General features: G+C 53.9%; 1 protein-coding gene across 2 annotated transcripts in view; it reads left to right on the plus strand.

Moving 5' to 3' along the window:
- The window catches only part of MARCO (macrophage receptor with collagenous structure), a 36,134-nt gene extending 17,159 nt beyond the window's left edge, over nt 1–18,975 (plus strand). For both annotated transcript variants that reach the window (XM_008258480.5, XM_017342794.4), the window contains 13 exons: nt 590–679; nt 760–804; nt 2,677–2,721; nt 3,006–3,113; nt 6,769–6,867; nt 6,967–7,002; nt 7,419–7,517; nt 7,614–7,676; nt 14,244–14,288; nt 15,659–15,757; nt 16,234–16,278; nt 16,462–16,638; nt 18,717–18,975. In XM_008258480.5, the coding sequence (XP_008256702.3) occupies nt 590–679; nt 760–804; nt 2,677–2,721; nt 3,006–3,113; nt 6,769–6,867; nt 6,967–7,002; nt 7,419–7,517; nt 7,614–7,676; nt 14,244–14,288; nt 15,659–15,757; nt 16,234–16,278; nt 16,462–16,638; nt 18,717–18,847 (1,082 nt within the window). In that variant the 3' untranslated portion in view covers nt 18,848–18,975. The remainder of the gene's footprint in view (nt 1–589; nt 680–759; nt 805–2,676; nt 2,722–3,005; nt 3,114–6,768; nt 6,868–6,966; nt 7,003–7,418; nt 7,518–7,613; nt 7,677–14,243; nt 14,289–15,658; nt 15,758–16,233; nt 16,279–16,461; nt 16,639–18,716) is intronic.
- The last annotated feature ends 944 nt before the right edge of the window (nt 18,976–19,919 follow it).

Here is a 19,919-nt window from a genome sequence, read left to right on the forward strand (position 1 = left end):
ACATGCTTGTGGTTAATGGTGCCCCAGCTGAGTTTCAGGGAAGGGGACTGTGGAACCAACCCCTCCCTTCTCCAGCCCACCCCTGTCTGTCCTAGACATCTTTCCTTCCTCCACCCAAAATATGTACTGAAAGCTGTATGGATGAGGTCCAGGTAGGCACTGGGAATCCAGACATGAGAGGTTCCCGCCCCCATCAACCTCCCTATTCTGGAGCAGACCAGTAGGGAGCATGATGCGGTTCCTTGCAAGGTGCACGCACGCGCTGGGACCTTGCACAGCCTGAGTAACTGGCACACTAAGCTCATTTACTGGAGGAAGTTGAGGCTGAACATGTTGAAACAATTTGCCTGGCTTACACTTGAACCCAAGTGTGTCTGACTCAGCCTCTCTCAGAAGACATCATCGACACATTTACTTCCTTGCCCTCTGATGCCCCATGAACTTCTTGTAGGGAGAGGTTCTTTCGTTTTTTCTTCCTTCCGCTATTGGGCTGCTCCTCCGGGTTCAGTGAAAGTGTGAGTGAGGGGCATTTTCCTTCCATCTTGTGGGTTGACAAGTGAGTGTCTCTGCTCTTCCTCACATCTCCCAGGTCAAAAGGGGGCCCAGGGTGCACCTGGCCTGCCGGGGTCTCCTGGTCAGAAGGGAGCCACGGGAGTTGCAGGAAACAATGGAGCCACAGGTACTGTCGCTGCCTCCTGGCCCCATCATATTTTGCTACACTGTGTCCAGGCTGGGCTCTGAATTCCTTTTCCCTTTCAGGTGCTCCAGGTCCCCAAGGCCCACCTGGCATCAAAGGAGAGAAAGGTAAGCAAAGGCTGTGTGTGTGTACAGGGGCACCCAGTGGGCTTGCTCAGCATGAGAGCTGCAGGCTGTAGCCAGGGACCCACGCCAGGGTCCAGACCCCCAAAGGGAGGCTGTCTGGCAGGAGAGCGCCTGTGGGCTGATTGGCAGGGTGGGCGGGAAGGGTGTGGAGCCGCTGCAGTCTCCTCCCTGTGCACACACCCAGAGAAAGTCAAGCTCTGTAGTCCAGCAAGGACTGCGCGTCTGTCAGACATGTCTCTGTGGCTCTGACAACATCCCCCTGCCTTGATGAACCCCAGTTTCTCTGTCTATAAAATGGGGTGAGAGAGCTCCAGAGAATTTCTGGAGATCATGATTTAAAGCCCATCATCATTACAGGGAAAGCATTGGTTCGCCTAAACCTGCCCAGCCAGGGACTCAGAGCTGTCCCTCACGGGGACAGCAGGCTCTGCAGCTGATCCAGCCCACTCCACCCTGCACTTGGACCATGCGTTCCAGTTCCCTGAGGGGCTGGGGCTGCTGAGACCCTGGCCAGAGATGGAGCCGAGGCAAAGGATTTACAAGGAAGGGGACTGACACAGACCTGGCTGCGCAGGCAGAGAGCAAACAGCAGCAGCTACAGAGAGGACCCCTTTTAGGAGGGAAGATCTCCCTCGAGGAGCTGATTCATGGGTTAGCAGAAGGGACCCCTGAGAGCCTCTTGCTCTAAGTCTGTCTCCCAGCAGCATTTTCAGTGCACACATATGCACTCACATGCACGCAGCCACACCCTCAAGTGCATGCCGACACACACCAGCACCATCATGTACACACGCACACACACACACTCTCACAGCCTGGGGGAGCTTGGAGCAGGCCATCAGGACTGCCTCCCTCCCCCTTCTGCCCACAGAGAGCGTACAGGGGAGGCAGAGTGGGATCCACAGCTCCCCAGATGGGAGACACTGAGTCCTGCTCTAAAGGATGAGCTGGAAGCCTGCCTGGTGTGCATGTGACACAGGCTCCTGCCTGAGGCTCACAGTAGAGCCATGCAGTCTCTCCAACACCCAGCTACCCTGCCTTCAGCTCCAGGCCTCCACGGACCTCACGTACATACACAGGGCCCAGAAGCAGGCTGCAGGGGGTGCATAAGAAATGCACACCCCGGAGCTCAACTGTGCCTCCCCCCACTTCTGCTGGGGGCATCCCTGACCCACTCCCTTCAACTGGCCACACCCAGCAAAGCTCTGTAATCCGGTAACTCCCATTGGGGCTTCTCTCAACCCAGCCCCTTCATCTTCCACTCTTCCCCTCCCTCCTTTCTCATGTTCCCTCCTGTATCCCCCAGTTTCCCATCACACCATGTCTGTCCTGCACCTGTCCCTCCTCTACACGATACCCCCTCCCCTGGGGACATGCAGACCCTCTGGTCTGTGCTCCACATGCTAGCCTAGGTTACCTGGCCTGGGCAGTGGGACACATTATTTCTCGATTCCACTAGCTGTGCACCTGCCCAGGACTGGCTGGCCATCGACAGGCTGGTTCTACAGATGAGGAAATCCCGGTGTGGCTTTTCCACAGTCATCCTTCGTATTGCGTGCAGAGCTAGGATTCACGCAGACTTGCCTCTCCTGAAGTCTATCTGCACCTGCCATGCGGGATGCGTTCCCAGGCTGTTCCATGCATTGGAAAGAAAATAAATGCTGCCTGGGCTTGCCAAAGACTCTGCTGTGTGTGTGTATGTGTGTGCATGCACGTGTGTGTGTGTTTGTCTATGAGAGAGTTGGAGAGAAAGGGCCAGTGCTCTCTTGCTGGGCGCTTGCCCTCCTCGGAGGCTCTGGAAGATGAGCTGTTTGAGCCCAGATCACAGCAATTGAGTCTCTCTCTTCTTCACAGGCTTCCAAGGACCCCAGGGTCCGCGAGGGCAGCCAGGAGTCCCCGGTAACTCATGCTTCCCCTGCTTGTTGTCAGCAGTGCCTTGCCTGGGGCACTGAGGATGCTGCCCTCCCGGGTCCTCATGCCAAAGCCCTTCCCAGCCCCAGTGGGTTATGCCTTGCCCACCATTGTCATCTCTTGAGCCTTCTTCCTCGTCAGGACCACCCAAGAGATGAGCTAATACAAGCCCCAGACTTTCCGGGGTGGGGGAGCCCTTGTCCCTTCTCCCCCAAATGCTTCCTGTCCCCCAGAGCACAGGGGAGCCCTCCTCACCACCCTTCTCTTTGCAGGCACTCCAGGGCCCCAAGGAGAGAAGGGCAGCCAGGGCGGTGCGGGCCTCATGGGCCCCAAAGGGGAACCAGGAGCGAAGGGAGACAGAGGAGACCCAGGCCTCCCAGGTAAGGGCAGCTCTGGGGGAGTCAGGGCTCACTGGATGGCGTGCAGTAGCTGGGGCCTGAACTGTGCCACCCGGGTCTGCTCAGTGCCCACTGAAGGCAAGGCTGTGCCCAGCCCTCAGGCTGCTCCCAGGCACTGCATGTGATCTCGTCTTTCCAGGCGAGCAAAGGACAGGATGCGGTGTGAGAGGGAGGGCACTGTCACTGCGGCGTAACTCATCCCTTGAGGTGGTAAGGTGAGGGGTGTAGGCAGGGCCAGGGGCTCAGGGAGGAGGGAGAGGGACCCAAGGGAGCAGGCCTGTGGTGGTGGGGCCTTAGAAGGAAGACTGACAATGAAGGTAAGGGGGTTGACTCCAAAGGGGGGGCTCCAAATGCTCTGATCCCCCATCAAGAGCAGGTGCTGTCTCTTCAGCAGAGGTCCTTAAGCTACAGGCCCTGTGTAAGAACCATCAGGGGCTTGCTCACAACACAGACTGAGCCCCAGAGTTTGTGTTTTAAAAGCCCTTGAAGGCCAAGGCATCCTACTCAGAAACTTGGTCCTGGGGGCCCTGGATTTGACCAAGCCCCTTTGCTCCCTGGACAGCTACACGGTGCAGTGGGGGAGGTGGGGAGCCAGGCCAGCTTGGCTTCCATTCCCACTCCGTCCCTTGTTCACCTGTGTGATGAGGTACAAGGGCGGCCATTGGATTACAACAATAATAATTAAGCCACACAGATTTTGCAGGACTGTTCTGGGGGTTAGAGGCTGTTTTCAAACTGTCTGCCACATGGCAGGCACTGAATAAATAATAACTGTTATTAGTTCTTAGTAGCAGTGCTAGCTGTCCTGTAAGGTGGAAAGGGAAGGACTTGGGTTGCTAGATTCTTCCGCCAATGACTTCATCTCTCTGAGCCTCAAGGTACTTGCTTATGAATGGGGAATAGTACACCACTCTTTAAGAGGGAACATTGTTTTTTTAAAGATTTATTTATTTATTTGAAAGTCAGAGCTACAGGGAGAGAGAGAGAGAGAGGGAGAGAGAGAGGGAGAGAGAGAGAGAGAGAGAGACTTCTTTCCACTGGTTCACTTCCCCAGATAGCCACAACAGCCAGGGCTGAGCCAAGCCGAAGCCAGGAGCCAGGAGCTTCATCCAGGTCTCCTACATGAGTGGCAGGGGCCCAAACACTTGGGCCATCTTCCGCTGCTGTTCCCAGGTGCATTAGCAGGAAGTTGGATCAGAAGTGGAACAGCCGGAACTCAAACCGCTGTCCATATGGGATGCCAGCATCACAGGCAGCAGCTTTACCCCTACGCCACAACACTGGTCCAAATAAAGGATAATTGTAACAGGGATAAAAGACGTGTAACATCACTTAGGGATTATTTGCATTATAAGAAATCGGGCATGCTTGCCCTCACAGGCATGTGTCACCTCCTCAAATACTTTCAAGTTCCACGTGAGGCAGAAAATAAACTTGCTCTGAGACTCGTCCCAAAGCCAGCATGCTGCAGGGCTCCTTGAAGTGGAAAAGGGAGACTCTCACTTTCTGGAGACTCCTGGAGAAGGGGAAACAGCCAGGCCTTTGCCCTGCAGCCTGCTGCCACTTGAGTCCAAGCTGTGGTGTTTCTGCCCCAGGGTTGGAGCACAGCCAGAAGGAAGGTGTGGAGTCCACACGCAGCTGCGAGCTTGGAAGCCCTGTGTTCGAGAGGGGAAATGCTCCAATTTCAGTTCTTCTGAAAGCAGGGGGCCAACCCACCCCTCCTCTTCCCAAATTTACTCTCTCAAGATCACGAGATCACAGCTTCCCACTGCTTGCCCAATCCACTGGCGGCTACTGGGGCCAGTACAGCTGGGAGGGACCTCACCCCAGGAGTCTGCGGTTTTACCCACGGCCTCTGCCCCAGCGGTTTTGCCATTCAACCCCAGGGTGGTTCCTGGGAAACTTCCTCATCCCACCTTGGGGCTGTGCCTGGGAGACCCCGGAGTCAGAAGGAGCTGTGTTGCCTTGTTGGGAGCCACAGCCCGGTCCTGGCACTGCTCTGCTTCCCAGAGTTGTCCCTCCCATGCGGACCTGGGAGCTGCAGGAATGTGCATGCAAGCCACACCATGCTGCAGAGACCTCACACAGCCAGGCCATCTTGCTTTCTGGCCAGGACCATGAGGCATCAAGAAATTCCACCAGGGCAGTTAATTTCCCGACCCTTCCAACAAGTGCCATTGGACCCTTCTCCAAAATCAGCATGGAAGCACCGAGAACGGCCGTCAACCTGTTTGCACCTTATGCTCTGATAAGAGACAGCAGCTTGAACCGAGTTCTTTAGGAGTGCCCTATTTTCCATCAGGGAACCATCCGTCCTCAAAGATCCAACCATCCCAAAGAGTCCAATTCCCCAGGCTTTCATCTAAATTCACTCAAAACTCAGACTTGGGAAGGTCTTTTGCTAAGTCACAGGAGAGACAGCTGCACCCTCTCCAGCGCCAATCTTGCCCAGAAGGATTATGGGAGCAATACGTGCTTTTCAACAATCTTCTATCCCAGTACCCCTCCCTGAGGGCCCCAGAGGGGAGCCATTTCTGCTTAGCCCTTCTCCCGGCTCCAAGCCCTGGGGGTGTGGAGCTGCACATCCCCTCCCCTGGCTGGTGGGGGCCTCCAGCAGCTTCCTGAACACTGACCAGCCATCCTCGTGGGCTGCTGATGGGAGAGCCCTGTGTGCTGGGGCCACCAAGGGCTGTGCAGCCCCGTCCCCAGCCCAGCTTATGGTTTGGGAAGGAGACCCAGAACCCCGTCCCCAGGAAATTGATATGCGCCAGGCACTGACAGGAGAGGAGGAGGGAACAATGGAGGACTCAGGAGAGGACGGGCTGGACGAGGCCTGAATGCTGATGACAAGTGGAAAATTTGAAATCTTGGGCACCAGGAAAGCCAGTGTCTGGATGGCTGGCGGGAGTAGGAGAACGCTGCAAAACTTTCTCTCCTTTGGGGCCTCAAAGTTGCTGGTCTGAGGACTGGGGATCTGCTTTCTAGAATGTTCAGATTGCAACTTGAAAGGCTTTGAAGAGTAATTTCCCAACTGCTGACACGGGCAGGGCACATCGTGGTGCAGTGGGTTAAGTCACTGCCAGGGATACCCATTCCCCATAGGGAGTGCCACTGCAAGTCCCAGCTGCTGCACTCTGATCCGGCTCCCTGCTCATGCACCTGGGAAGCAGCAGATGATGGCCAAGCACATGACTCCTTGCCATCCACGTAGCTGACCTGGATGGAGTTCCCAGCTCCCAGCTCCTGCCCTGCCCCAACTGGGCTGTTTGGGGCATTTGGGTAGCTAGGGGTGACATCTTAATTCCCTCCTCCCCACTTTCAAATAAACACATATGGTTATCAAATAAAATAAATCAGCCGGACAGTTCTGGGTGAGGCTGGGCTGTGGCCCCTCCCAAGGGGACCAAGACTCTGACCAGGGCCCTGAGAACTGAGCTGTGGTCCTTCTGTCAACCATCGGCTGTGCCCAGTCACCTCAACAGCTCCTCACACTGGGGCAAGGCAGGTATGCTCCTGGAAGGCACCAATGGTATCTTTCATTTCCGGGGTCCAGGCAGGAGCCCAAGGGTTTCCGAGTTGGGGATTTGGCTGAGACTCCTTCCTCCCAGATCTGACGGTGATCCCTCCGGTTTTTCAGGAAGCAAAGGAGACGTGGGCATGAAAGGAGACATAGGAGCCATGGGGCCCCCTGGGCCCCCTGGAAGCAAAGGTGACTCTGGGAAGCCAGGCCCACAAGGTAAGAGGCCACTGATGCACAATTATTACCTTATTTTCTGTGGCAGGCTGGGCCAAGGAGGTGGCGGGAGCAATTCCTGAAAGTTCTTCTTCATTTTAGGTTTAGTTGGATTGCCCGGAGCCAAAGGAGATCAAGGTAAGCACTGTGGGTGTCTGAGAGGAATCAAGTTGAGGACCCACCTCCACCACCTTCCATGTCACTGTAGTGTTAACCTGGAGCATCTGGGGTTTGTTAAGACCCTGGCCCTCTCCTGGGAGGACCCAAGGGGCTGCTGGCAGAGGCTGAAGTGACATTCCTCAGCCATCCAGGGTATCCCACCCAGGAACACTAAACATATCGGCAAGTCCCCGTGTGCTGCAGTAAATGGGAAAAGACTCACCCGCCTGCTACTAACGAGACTAGCTCTAAAGACCCACTGCTAGAACCGCCCAGGGCTCTATAGGGTGTGAGACAGCATCTTGCTGATGATGACAGAGGCTAGGCACAGGCTCGGGGGATGGCAGGACTTCTGCCAACTGCCACTAGTCCTGCAGCCACCCCTTCTTTTGCAGGTCACTCTGGAACGCCCGGGGTTCCCGGCATTCCTGGCGTAGCAGGACCCTCAGGTGCCAAGGGTGAGCCTGGCAGCAGTGGCTCCATGGGGCCAAAAGGTGAGCTCCTGGGTCCTGCCCAGGTGAGGGGACAGAGGGCTAAGGGCCACAGTTGGCCTGGCCTTTACACCCCCTTTCATGCCTTCCATTGTCCAGGCTCCCCGGGAAGTCCAGGAATCCCAGGAGTTGCAGGACCCAAAGGAAGCAAGGGGGACACAGGTAATAAGGTGTGAGTGCGTGTGTGTGAGCATGTGGGGGGGATGGTATTACAGGTGTAATACAGGGTGTAGAGATGGTTGAAGAGGGGGCTTTCCAGAGGCCTACAGTGGGAGGGCCCTGGCCCATGGGGCTCCCTGATTAAGGGAGGCACTTTCTTCGGCCAGGACCCCTTGAGCCCAAGGCCCTGGGGCTGTGCTGCCTGTCCTCAGGGTTCTTGGAAAGCCTTGAGTGCCAACACCAAGCCTTAGGGGTGACTTCTTTTCTTTTCTTTTCTTTTTTATTTTTTTGACAGGCAGAGTGGATAGTGTGAGAGAGAGAGACAGAGAGAAAGGTCTTCCTTTGTCGTTGGTTCACCCTCCAATGGCCACTGCAACCGGCGCACCACGCTGATCCAAAGCCAGGAGCCAGGTGCCTCTCCTGGTCTCCCATGCGGGTGCAGAGCCCAAGGACTTGGGCCATCCTCCACTGCACTCCCAGGCCACAGCAGAGAGCTGGCCTGGAAGAGGGGCAACCGGGACAGAATTCGGTGCCCCGAACAGGACTAGAACCCGGTGTGCCAGCGCCGCAGGCAGAGGATTAGCCTATTGAGCAGCAGTGCCGGCCGGGGGTGACTTCTTAATTCCAGTAGCCCACATAGGCATGATGGATCACGTTTTGGGTTTTGGGCATTTGATAATCACTGCTAATGTAGAGTTGCATGGGTTTGCCACCCAAGTCCAAATGTGTGCCTTGATGTGATAGCTGGTGGTCCACATGGGCATCTCAGAGAAGTCCCATGGGGCCATAAAGAGCTTAAGCTTAGCCAGGTCTGGACCTCTTCCTGCAGTTGTGGGCTAGTGTACCTCTGGAGAGATTGGATTTGAAAGTGTTTGAAGGGAGAGAAAGAGGAGTGGGTGCAGGTGACAGCCAGATCTTCCCATCATGGAAGATGATGCACACCCATCAATGTCAGGGCCTTGGTATTTCCCAAACCAAAGCTGCCATGGTGATTGTCCTGTTTTGATATATAACAAGCTGGGTTTTCAAACTGACGTGTTTCCCATTTTGTAAATAAAATCATTAATCTCTCAAGAGAGTATCTAACCCCTCCGGATGATAACAGAGTTCACACAGGCTTGATTTAGGTAACAACTAGATTTCATCATAGTGGGTTGATTACTTTCGAAAAGTGAGAAGGTCATTTGTGACTAGCAGTGCCTCTGGGATAGGCACTAGGCTTGGACTTTACTCCTATAATCCGAGTTCACCCACCCTGACTCCTGGGTTTTCTCAGCCTGCTCAGAGAGGCAGACCTGTGACCCTCAGAGTCTCACGGTTGGCAGCCACTGAACCCAAGAGTTAACCCTAAAGTCATCTCAAAGTCATGCTTCCCCAAATGTTGCTGTATGGAACCACAGGAAGTGACTCTACTTTGTTGTATAACATCAGCTGTGACCCTACCCCTGCACTGCCACCCCCAGGTAGTGGTCTCTCCTGGCTATGCCACCAAACCTTCTTCCCTTGAGCAACAGTCACTAGGGTGCCCCAACCCACTCAGGTGGACCAGCTGCCCCTGTTGGCATTGAGGGAGAGGATCCAATTCAGATGAAAGAAAACAAGGAAGAAACTCCCTCCATCGTGCCGAGAGGAGAAACACCACTTTTGCAAGCAGGGCAGACACCCAGTAGGGATTGGTCTACTTCGGCATGAGAGAGTGTCAAGCTTTTTTCCAACCCCCAAACTTGGCTTTTCCAACCCTTTCTCTTTGAAAAGATTGCAAAAGAAAAAGCAAATTCCAGCTCTAAATCCCTTAGTGACTTTGGAAATTAAGGCAGGACTCCCCTTCAAGATTTACCATTTCCACTGCATGAAATGTTAGAAGCAGCCAGAATGTTTATGCTCCACCATACCAGTCTGATCAGAAATTCCTCCTCTCACTGTCTAAAATATAACAATCTGGATATTCTGTGCCAATTTTTTCTTCTGCAGGCAAAACCAAGGTGAGAATAACTTAATACCCATTTTCTCATCTGGATTTTAAAATGTTTTACTTTAAAGATAGGCAGCAGTTAAGCCCCATATCATGAATGCAGTTAATTCTGTTTCTCATATCCAAGTACAAGGGTGGTTCAAGAATCCATTAAATTCTACCAAGTCAGACTACAAAGCTGTCACTTACAAACTCTTCCTCATTTTCCTCTAAATTTCTTAGAGACATCTGCAGAAGTCCCCACATTCCCCAATTCAGGGTGGCCTGGCCGCCACCTCCTTCTTGCTACTCAGTTCAATCCCTCAGTTACCAAGATTAATCCTAAAATTTCCCAGTTATACCTCACCTGTGAGGTTACTAATATTCTAGAAAGGTCTACAACTTAACTCAGCATCAGGACGCCTGAGCCTCTCCTGACCGGCTGTTGACAGAAGTTTCCTCCTCTGTGGCATGTGAGTCCCCCAGAATGGCCAGGGTCCAGCCAGCCCAGCAGCATTCTGGGCTTGAAACTGGCCACTTCATCTTGGACTTGAACAATCAAAGCTTTAGTTGGAGTATCAGCTAAACACCAGGCGAGAGGAAGGCATGCACTTTCTAACTCAACAGACCACTTTCTTTGGTGAAAATCGATTCTCTAAAAACTCCTTGCCCTTACATATGTGGGGCCCCTAAGTTTAGCAGTTTGAAAAAGCCACTTTGCTTTACTCTGCATCCTGTGAAGTTTTTTTTTTTAAAGATTTATTCATTTGAAAGCTAGAATGACAGAGAATGACATAGAATGACAGAGAGAGAAAGGGAAAGAAAGAGAGAGCGAGAAGGAGAGATATTCCATTTCCTGGCTCACTTCTCCAAATATCCACAACAGCCAGGTCTGAGCCAGGCTGAAACCAGAAGCCAGAAACTCCATCCTGGTCTCCCGCATGGGTGACAGGGACTCAAGTATTTAGGCCGTCATTTGTTGCCTTCCCAGCCAGGCACATTAGCAGGAAGCTGGATCAGAAGCAGAGTAAGCAGGATTTGAACTTGTGCTCCAATATGGGACATCAGAGACCCAAGCAGTGGCCTGATCTGCTGCTCCACAACACCGGCCCCTCTCTAGTGTCATTTCAGAACTTGCCAGTCTAGGTCCTGGCTTTCAGCAAATTTTCTCTAATGTGCATGAGCCGATCTGGGAAGGATAATGCCTTGATTTACAGTGAAGCAATTGTATGTACCTGCACCAATTAGTCAATGCACAGCCTCTCAGCCAGAGTTCTCTTAGTCCAGTGTGTCTTGGAGAGAAATCACACAAAACAAAATTCTTCTTTCCTCCCCCTGTAGACGGGCATTTTGAAGGCAACACTGACACCCAGGAAGCACACACCAGAGGGTACCTTATCAAGGGCCAATCTCTGCCCTCTAAAACCCTGGTTCTGGGCAAACTCAGTCTTGGGAGGAGCCATGAGCTCCTGCACGGCCAGGAAGGCTGTTTGTAGGAGGCGGGCTGTGAGCTGGTCCCTAAAGGAGTGAGATTTGTTTAGGGCAGTGCCACTCAAAGTGTGGTTGCTGCACCGGGTACATCAGCTTCACCTGAGCACTTGCTAGCAATGCAGATTCTCAGGCCCCCACCCCAGCCCCAAGGAATCAGCTCCAGGTGGGGCCTCACAAGCTGATTTTTTAAACAAGCCTCAGCCAGGTGAATTTTTTAAATTTTTATTCATTGATTTCATTTTATGTGGAAGGTAGAGAGAAACAGAAACACACACACACACACACACACACAGATTTTGCACCCTCTCCAAATGCCCACAACAGCCAAGTCTGGGCCAAGCAGAAGCCAGGAACCCAGAGCTCAACCTAGATCTCCCATGTTGGTGATAAGAACCCAAATGAGCCATTACCTGCTGCCTCCCAGGGTGTGCATTAGCAGGAAGCTGGAATCAGAAGCAGAGTGGAGACTCAAACCCAGGCATTCTGATGTAGAAGGCTGGCATCTTAACTGCTGTGCCAGATGGCCTCCCCATACAGAGATTATGATGCACACTGTGGTCTCACCACTCCCCTTCTAAGGGAAAGGGATGACCCAAAGTGTGGGGGGGGGGGACAATGCAAGTGGAACTTCAGGGAGGAGGGAGCCTGGCATGCTGGTGGAACACAGGTGGCTGCAGGGCACGGTAGCAGACTGAGCCTGGGGTACAATCCAAGACACTATTCCCTCCCGTGTGAACCTGGATAAATCACCTTGCATCACTGGTGCCAACTTCCTCCCTGGGAAGGCAGGGAAGCAGTACTCTCCAGCAGGGTAGCTAAAGGATGGAACAGAGCAGTGCATATGCTCCTACCTGCTGGTTTACTCCCCAAATGCCTGTAGTGGCTTGTGGCTGCACAAAGCTGAAGCCAGGAGCAGGGGTCCAGGAATTCAATCTAGGTTTACCATGTGGTTGGCAGGGACTCAACTGTTCGAGCCATCACCTGCTGCCTCCTAGGGTACACATTAGCAGGAAGCTGGAGTCAGAAGCCAGAACAAGGACTTGAACCCAGGCACTCAGCTAAGAGAGGCAGGCCTCCCAAGAGGCATTCTAACTGCTATGCCAAGCATGTGCCCCTAGGGAAAGATTTCTGCAATGTGGCACCCTCTCAGACGCAGATAGAGGGGACCCAGGGTCAGGATGCGAACACTTATCCTATTTAACAAGCGGCATGGAGAGTTAATGCGTGAGCTCTTCTCCCCTGCAACCTGCCCTGCTTTTCAGATGCAAGGAACTGAAGAGCAAACACTGCCAACTCTGGGGGACCTGGGTTAAGTCCCTGCAGGTCAGCTGCAGGCATTTACCAGGTGCTGGCAGGGCAGCCATCCAGGGGCTCATGTGGGGACTCCACCCCAGTGCCCATGGTGCTCCCCATGCGGAGCGGGGTTGCACAGCTATAAACAGGATCCACAGGCATCCTCTCAGCACTGGCCAGACCCAGGGCTCAGCACTCAACACAGACACCTTCTCACAGCTGCCTCCCATGGCAACAAGGAGACACTGAGAATGAAACCGAGGCTCAAGTTCACACCCACTGCTAGGGGGAGGTAGGCTCAAGCTCAAGCCACCCAATGCCCGAGCTACTTTTCCTTCCTGCCCTGGGAGAGAGTGTGTCAGCTGTGTGCTGGGGCCAGGGATGGCTTCCCTTCAGTGCCATCTGACACTCTCTGAGGCTTAGGGGCTGAACCCCAGCACCTACTCCAAGGATGAGCTTGAATTAGAGGGACAGGTGCTTGTGCAAATAGCATGGGGCGAGCTGGGACCTGTGCTGACCTTGAAGGCAACTTCAGGTCTTGGAAGAACCTGCCACAGCCTCCATTTTGTCCCCATCTCTAAAACGAGGGGCTGTAACGTCAGGATGCCCAGTGCCCCCAGCTCCTCCTGGTGCAGTAGCTTGGCTCACCGACCGTCCTCCAGAGCAGCACCAGTTGGAGATGCTGCTGAGAGCAGAGTCTCCTCTTGTTCATTTTCTGAGAAGGCATCCTGAAGGACCTGCCCAGGGCCTTTGCCTCTTGCCCTCTGCCGACCAGCACCCTGCAGGTGCTTAGGAAAGTCCAGGAGGGGGTGGCGGAGGCAACTCAGGAAGGACTTGGTCCAGGCCACAACCATGAGCAAGATGGAGCTTGCTCTGGTTTCAATGATGCTGGGAGGGTGGCTCTCGGGTAAAGCCGGGTTGTGTGTCCAGGGCATGGCAGTGAGCACAGTGTCTTCCTTTCATTCCCTTCTGGGAGCTGTCGCTTAAGAGTCCTGGGCTCGCACTGGCTCAAGCTGGTGTAACTGCCTTGGGGAGTCCAGTGGCTCTGAAATAAGATCAATACTGGCACATAAAATTGAGAGAGCATGATGCTAAATGAGCACATTGTTATCCTACAGTGACCTAGCAGGCGTGGGGACGGGGGTCTTCCATGACCATTTACTGAATACAGGGGTGAGTGAGAGGCAGGAAGTGGGAAAGGGAAGGAAGGAGAGAGGGAGGGAGGGAGGGAGGGAGGAAAGAGGAGAGGGAGGGAAGGAAGGGAACAAACTATAGACAGGATCAGCAGCTCTCATTGCCATTATTATTTTTCCATCTCCTGGGCATGAGACCCTTTAGCCACACGAATCATAGCTACACTGGGGGCCACAATCAAATAAACTAACAAGTGCTGCTAGAGCACCTGCTGCACCAGAGGACGCAGAGCTCCTGGTGGCCTCTGAGACCCCTCGACCGACTTTTGGGACTCAAGACCACTTCATTTTCAAACTAGCTCCTCGTTCACTTCCTATAAGGGCAACGGCAGGTAATGGGGGTGGGATGTAGACCCCGAGCCCGGTCAGCGGTGGGCAGGGAAAGCCGGCAGGGCAGTCTGGGGTCTGTGCAGCCCAGACTTCGACCCGGCATGTCGCTGTCTCATGCCGACACCCCCATCCCCATTCATCTGTAGGCTGTCTCCTGTTACGCTGTGTGAGAGAGGTTTTAAGCAATCGCAGGGAACCGATGTATCTTTCCGTCTGCATTAATCAGACAAAAGCTAGAGGTTGTGTAAGATTAAAAGTGTCTAATATCTAAGTTTTATTATCTTCTCCCCCTTTTCTTTGTTTTGCTCGTAGGACTTCAAGGACAGAAAGGAACAAAAGGAGAACCGGGAGTGCCAGGTACAGGGCCGGCTTCGTTTTAATTTCTCGGGCTGATGACAGGAGTGGCCGCGTGCTTGCAGGGTGGGCGGGTCTTGCTGACTTTCGCGCAACGCTGTGACCTTCCGCACAAAGCTGGGCAGAGATTCTAGGATTCTGTCCCTCCAGCCCGAAGTCCTCCCTCCCCTGTAAAACCTGGGGGACGTCAGGAACTCGGCGTCCTGACGGGCGTAAGGTGTGGGGCAGAGGCGAGGGACGGCAAAGGGTCACCAATGTCAGGTGAGAGTGGCAGCGTCAGGCTGAGCAGCCTGCGCAGAGCGAGGCCACCCATCTGGCATCGGGCTTGTGCTCTGGCCTGTTCCCCGCCTCTTCTTGGCCCCTCCAGCTGCTTCCCTCCACCTGTGGCTGCTTCTTGTTAGGTCATCATCATCATCACCATCCTCATTGTCCTTGCCTCCCCAGCCCTTGCTGCTAGGTGACAACCGAGCTCAGCACTCCCGACAGCCAGCCCCAAGTGAGCCTGAGGCAGAACACTGCAGATACGTGTCACCGCTAGCTCTTCCTTTTAAATGTCTTTGCTTATTTTGGAAGGCAGAGATAGAGATAGAGATAGAGATAGAGATAGAGATAGAGAGAGAGAGAGAGAGAGAGAGAGAGAGATGATAGAGATGCAGATACAGATAGAGAGTTGAGATAGAGATAAGAGATGAGAGAGATGAGAGATAGAGATGAGATATATATATATATACACATATATATGTGTGTGTGTGTATATATATATATAGAGAGAGAGAGAGAAGGATCCAAGTGCTAGCAAGGACAAGAACCAGGCCAGGAGAGTCAAAAGCCAGAAACTCAGTCCAGGTCTCCCATGTGGGTGGCAGGTATCCAACCGCTGCCATCCCTGCTTCCTCTCAAGGGTGCACATTCATAGGAATTGAGAATTGGGAGCAGCACTGGGACTCAAATCCAGGCACTGTGATACAGGACACCGGAATCCCACATGGAGTCTTAACCATAGTGCCAAATGCCTGCCTCTCTCATGAGCAATGTTTCTCACCAGCTAAAAATTCTGTTAAGACTTTCATTTACAGAAGGATGTATGGAGGCCTAGGAACATTCTAGCAAAGTCTCCCAGGACGGCTAGAAATTCAGCACAATTAGTGGAACCGACTGAGGACCAGCAACCCCTGCGATTCAGCCAGCCACTTTCACCCTGTGTTCCTGAGAGAATGCCTGTGCTGGGGGTTGGGCACCAGCACAGCCCCCAGGCCAGAGATGCAGGCTGCTGGCTCCAACTGCCACTCACAGGGGAACCTGGCTGTTACAGACGAGCCAGGCATGCCAGACCAAGGCAGGGTGTCTGACGGGTGTGGCCTCCTTTCTCCCAGGCCCTGCAGGTGTGAAGGGAGACATGGGGAGACCAGGGCCAGCAGGCCCCAAGGGAAACATTGGACCGGCTGGCCAGAAGGGACAGCCTGGAGAGAAAGGTAAGTGTACGTCTGGCTCGAGGGCTCTTAGGAGAGGCCCCCATTTTCAGGGCCCTGGGGGCCTTCTGAACCCCAGTGGGTACAGATGTGTTTATTCAGTTGACAACGTGTGTGCTGGGGACTGTCCTGGGCTCAGAGCACACAGCAGTGAAGAAAGCCCAGGCCCGGCCTCCCCAGGCGCAGACTCATGGCCGTGCCTATCCCTGCCTGCTGGAAACCCCGTTTTCCACGACCAGTGAGATCTTTGCATCAAGGAGATGGTTCTGTCTCACTCCACGTCCCTTAGCTGTCCAGCCTCCCTCCCTAATCTATCTGCCTTCCATCCTGCTTCAGCCCCTTTCCTCTTGCTCAGTCACCACGATGCCACTCACAGGAGAAGCTGGAGGGGAGAAGCTGACCCTCTGCTGCCCCACCACCTGGCAGAGGCGGGGAGGGGATCCTGGCTGGCCTTCCTTTACATTGTGTGGGTTTTTCAGGATCTTCCGGGCAGCAAGGAGAAAGGGGAGAAAGAGGTCAAAGAGGTAATTACCATTTTCGGTTCCCTTTAATTTGTTAGAGTCAGTGCTGTATTGTAGAATTGTGTGTGTGTGTGTGTGTGTGTGTGTGTTTTATTTTCCATAATCTGAAAACAGAAAAGAAGAGCCCGCATTAGCACAATGCCCTAAGGTGCTTCCCTCCCTGCTCCCACATGTGTTTGTGTCCAGGCGAGTCTTTCTTCTCCATCCGAATTGCTGGCGGCAGAAGCCGGGGCCGGGCTGAGGTTTACTATAACGGAGCATGGGGGACGATTTGTGACGATGACTGGGACAACGCAGATGCCACCGTCTTCTGTCGCATGCTGGGTTTCTCCTCTGGAAGGGCCATTAGCAACTATGGAGGGGGTAAGCAACTCACCAGCCAGCGCCTCTTCCCCGAAGGCCTGACGTGGCTCTCTCCCACTGCTGGGGCATTCGCCACCTTATGGTTGCAAGGGACTGGATGTAGTTTCTTAAAAAAAAAAAAAAAAGTGTGGTCCAAGCAGCTGATGAGTCCTGCAGCTCAGGGCTCTGGGAGTCCCTCCCTTTAGCCTGGCCAACCCAAGAAGAGGCGTCTTCTTCTCTCCACCCATGGCAGCAAAGGCTTGGCTGACAAGGCTTGGTTCAAGACTCGTCTAGTCCTGGAGTTAGATTGCCACCTGGCCAACGGGGTTTACAGAGGTGGGTGTGGCTCTCCAAGGAGCAGCTGGGATGCCAGAATGGGCAGAGAGAGAAGAGGCAGGCAGGCAAAGGCACATGGTGGCTGCAGCGTTGCCTGGCTCAGCCAGCAGTCCCAGCTGACTCATCTTCGAAGAACCCCTGGGAAGGAAAGAGAAAACAGTTCGGAGCAGAGACTTAGCTAAGATTAGTTTGGGGAAGGCATCCTGAGTGCTGGGGATCAGCTTTTAGGTTTTGTTTTCCAGCCCAAAGTCAAAGCTTCAACAAAGGAGTTGAAGTGCTGAAGTGAACCCCTTTCCTTGGCTGGGAGAGCCAAGCCACGGGGACACCAGAGCCATTCCCTTGGCACCCAACCGCACCCCAAAGTACACACTGGCTTTTCTTAAGACTAATGATTCATTATCACTTCATCTGAAAGGCAGAGAGAAAGAGAGAAATCTTCCATCCGCAGACTCACTCCCCTCAAACTTCCACAATGGCTGGTTCTGGGCCAGGTTGAAACCAGAAGCCCAGAACTCAACCCAGTTTTTTCCCATGGGTGGCGGGGACCCAGACACAGGAGGCATCACCTGCTGCCTCCAAAGCTGTGTATTAGCAGGAGCTGAAGGAGCAGGAGCACAAACCAGGCATCCTGATATGGGATGCAGGCGTTTCAGGCAGAGTGTTAACTAGTCCCCCTAACTCCTGCCTCTTGTAGCTGTTTGAGAGAGGTGTGAATACATCTGAGAAGCAGGAAGACAAGGTTTGGAAGGCATCTGCGGGTCCAGCTTTGTAGCGCAGAAGGTTAAACTGCCACCTGCAATGCCAGCATCACGTATGGGCCCCAGTTCAAGTCCCAGCTGCTCCACTTCTGACCCCGCTCCCTGCTAATGCACCCGAGAAAGCAGCAAAGGATGGCCCAAGTGGCTTAGGCCCCTGACGCCCACATGGGAAACCCAGATGGACCTCCTGGCTTCAGGTTGGCCCAGCCCTGGCAGTTGGAGCCATTTAGGGAGTGAACCTGGGGAGTGAACTAGCAGATGGAAGATCTTTCTCTCTCTTTCTCCCCTTCTCTCTGTCACTCTTTCAAATAAATAAATAGATAGATAAATCTTTTCTTGAAAAATGGCATTGGAGAAAGGTAGATGAGGCAGTATAAATTTTTTATTTATTTATTTATTTTTTTTTTGACAGGCAGAGTGGACAGAGAGATAGAGAAAGACAGAGAGAAAGGTCTTCCTTTGCCATTGGTTCACCTTCCAATGGCCGCCACGGCCGGCGCACTGCGGCCGGCGCACCGCGCTGATCTGATGGCAGGAGCCAGGTGCACTCCCATGGGGTGCAGGTCCCAAGCACTTGGGCCATCCTCCACTGCACTCCCTGGCCACAGCAGAGAGCTGGCCTGGAAGAGGAGCAACCGGGACAGAATCCGGCACCCCGACCGGGACTAGAACTTGGTGTGCCCGCGCCGCTAGGCGGAGGATTAGCCTAGTGAGCCGTGGCGCCGGCCAATAAGGCAGTAGAAATTTGTAGGGAAGAAACTGAAGGCAGAGAAGAGGATATTTCAGACAGCGTGTGGATTAAATATTGAATATGTAAATGTGCTTTTATACAAGGCTGGGGACCAGAACAGAAACAGAGTCACCACAAAAGTCATCAGGTTGGGTCTGCAGGATCTGGGGGTAGATGGGCCTGCTAGCCGGGACGGATGAAGCTCCCAGGGACCACACGGCTGCTTTGCCTCAGCTCTAATCCCATCCCCTTCCCCTTGCCATCTCTGTATCCAGGCACTGGGGCCATCTGGCTGGACAATGTTTTCTGCCGCGGGACGGAGTTGAGCCTGTTGAGCTGCGGCAGGAATGAATGGGGCTCCCACAACTGCCATCACACCGAGGACGCTGGCGTGGACTGCAGCTGACCTGGAGGACCTAGGGTCACCGCTCTGCCCTGAGATATGCTCCGGCTTGCATGCACATGTGGACTGGGAACCGCTGGGTGGCCTCTGGGGGCGGGGAAGCTAATAAAGCTCTGAGCTCTACCTGGCAATGGTGCGGGCTGTGGCTGTGTGCCAGTGAGTTAGTCCCTCCCACCCTCTGCACACCCTCACGGGAGAGCCTCGGCCGATGGCCAGGAGGGAGGCACAGAGTGGGGCGCAGAATCTGAAGGTGGCTTGAGCGCCCCTATGGTCACTCGGACGCGGCATCCCTGAGGGCCCGCGCTGCCCACAGCTCGGAGGGCCGCTCCTCGCCCCTCTGGCCGGGCAGCCAATGAAGAGGCGGCTGGCAGTGGGCACCAGGTTGCATGATGCACGCAAAGGCTACCTTGCAGCCTGAAATTCACTTCTTCTTAGGATGTGAGCCCCACAAATGCAGGAACTTTGGCCCATTTTTAGTACCCCTGGAGGCACTCAGCTAATGTTGATGGAAGGAGTGAATGAATTAAACCAAGCAGGTGGAAGGACTCACCTTCTTTGAGAGGCCTGGCCTGGCTCCCCTCTCCCCTGTCAGGCTTCCCCTGGGATACACAGTCTGCGCGGAATCCCAGAGTGTCTCTCTCACGCTCTCTCTGGTGCTCGCATGCGCTGAGTGCTGTAAATGTTGAATTGGGGCGCATGAAATGCCTGGGTCACAGGACTCGGTGGAATCTTTCTCGTTCCTTGCTGACCGATGCAGCAGCTCAACCTGACAGTATTAGGAAAATTGCCCAGGGCCACTTGTCAAGAGCGGAGCCAAATTTGAACCTAGGAATGAGTAGACAGGAAGGCTGAGGGATGGAGTGGCCAAGGTTTCTGGCCATTGTCCACCTCTGGAGAGAGAAGAGAGAGGGAAAGGGAGAGGGAGAGGGAGAGAGGTCTTCCATCTGCTGGGTCACTCCCCAAATAGCCACAACAACCCAGGCTGGACCAAGCTGAAGTTGGGAGCCAGAAACTCCTTCCCGTGTGGGTGGCAGGAGCCCAAGCACTTGTACCATCTTCACTGCTTTCCTAGGTA

Source organism: Oryctolagus cuniculus, chromosome 3 (genome assembly GCF_051225735.1).
Source record: "Oryctolagus cuniculus isolate XC-2025 breed Fujian yellow rabbit chromosome 3, ASM5122573v1, whole genome shotgun sequence".
NCBI lineage: Eukaryota > Metazoa > Chordata > Mammalia > Lagomorpha > Leporidae > Oryctolagus > Oryctolagus cuniculus.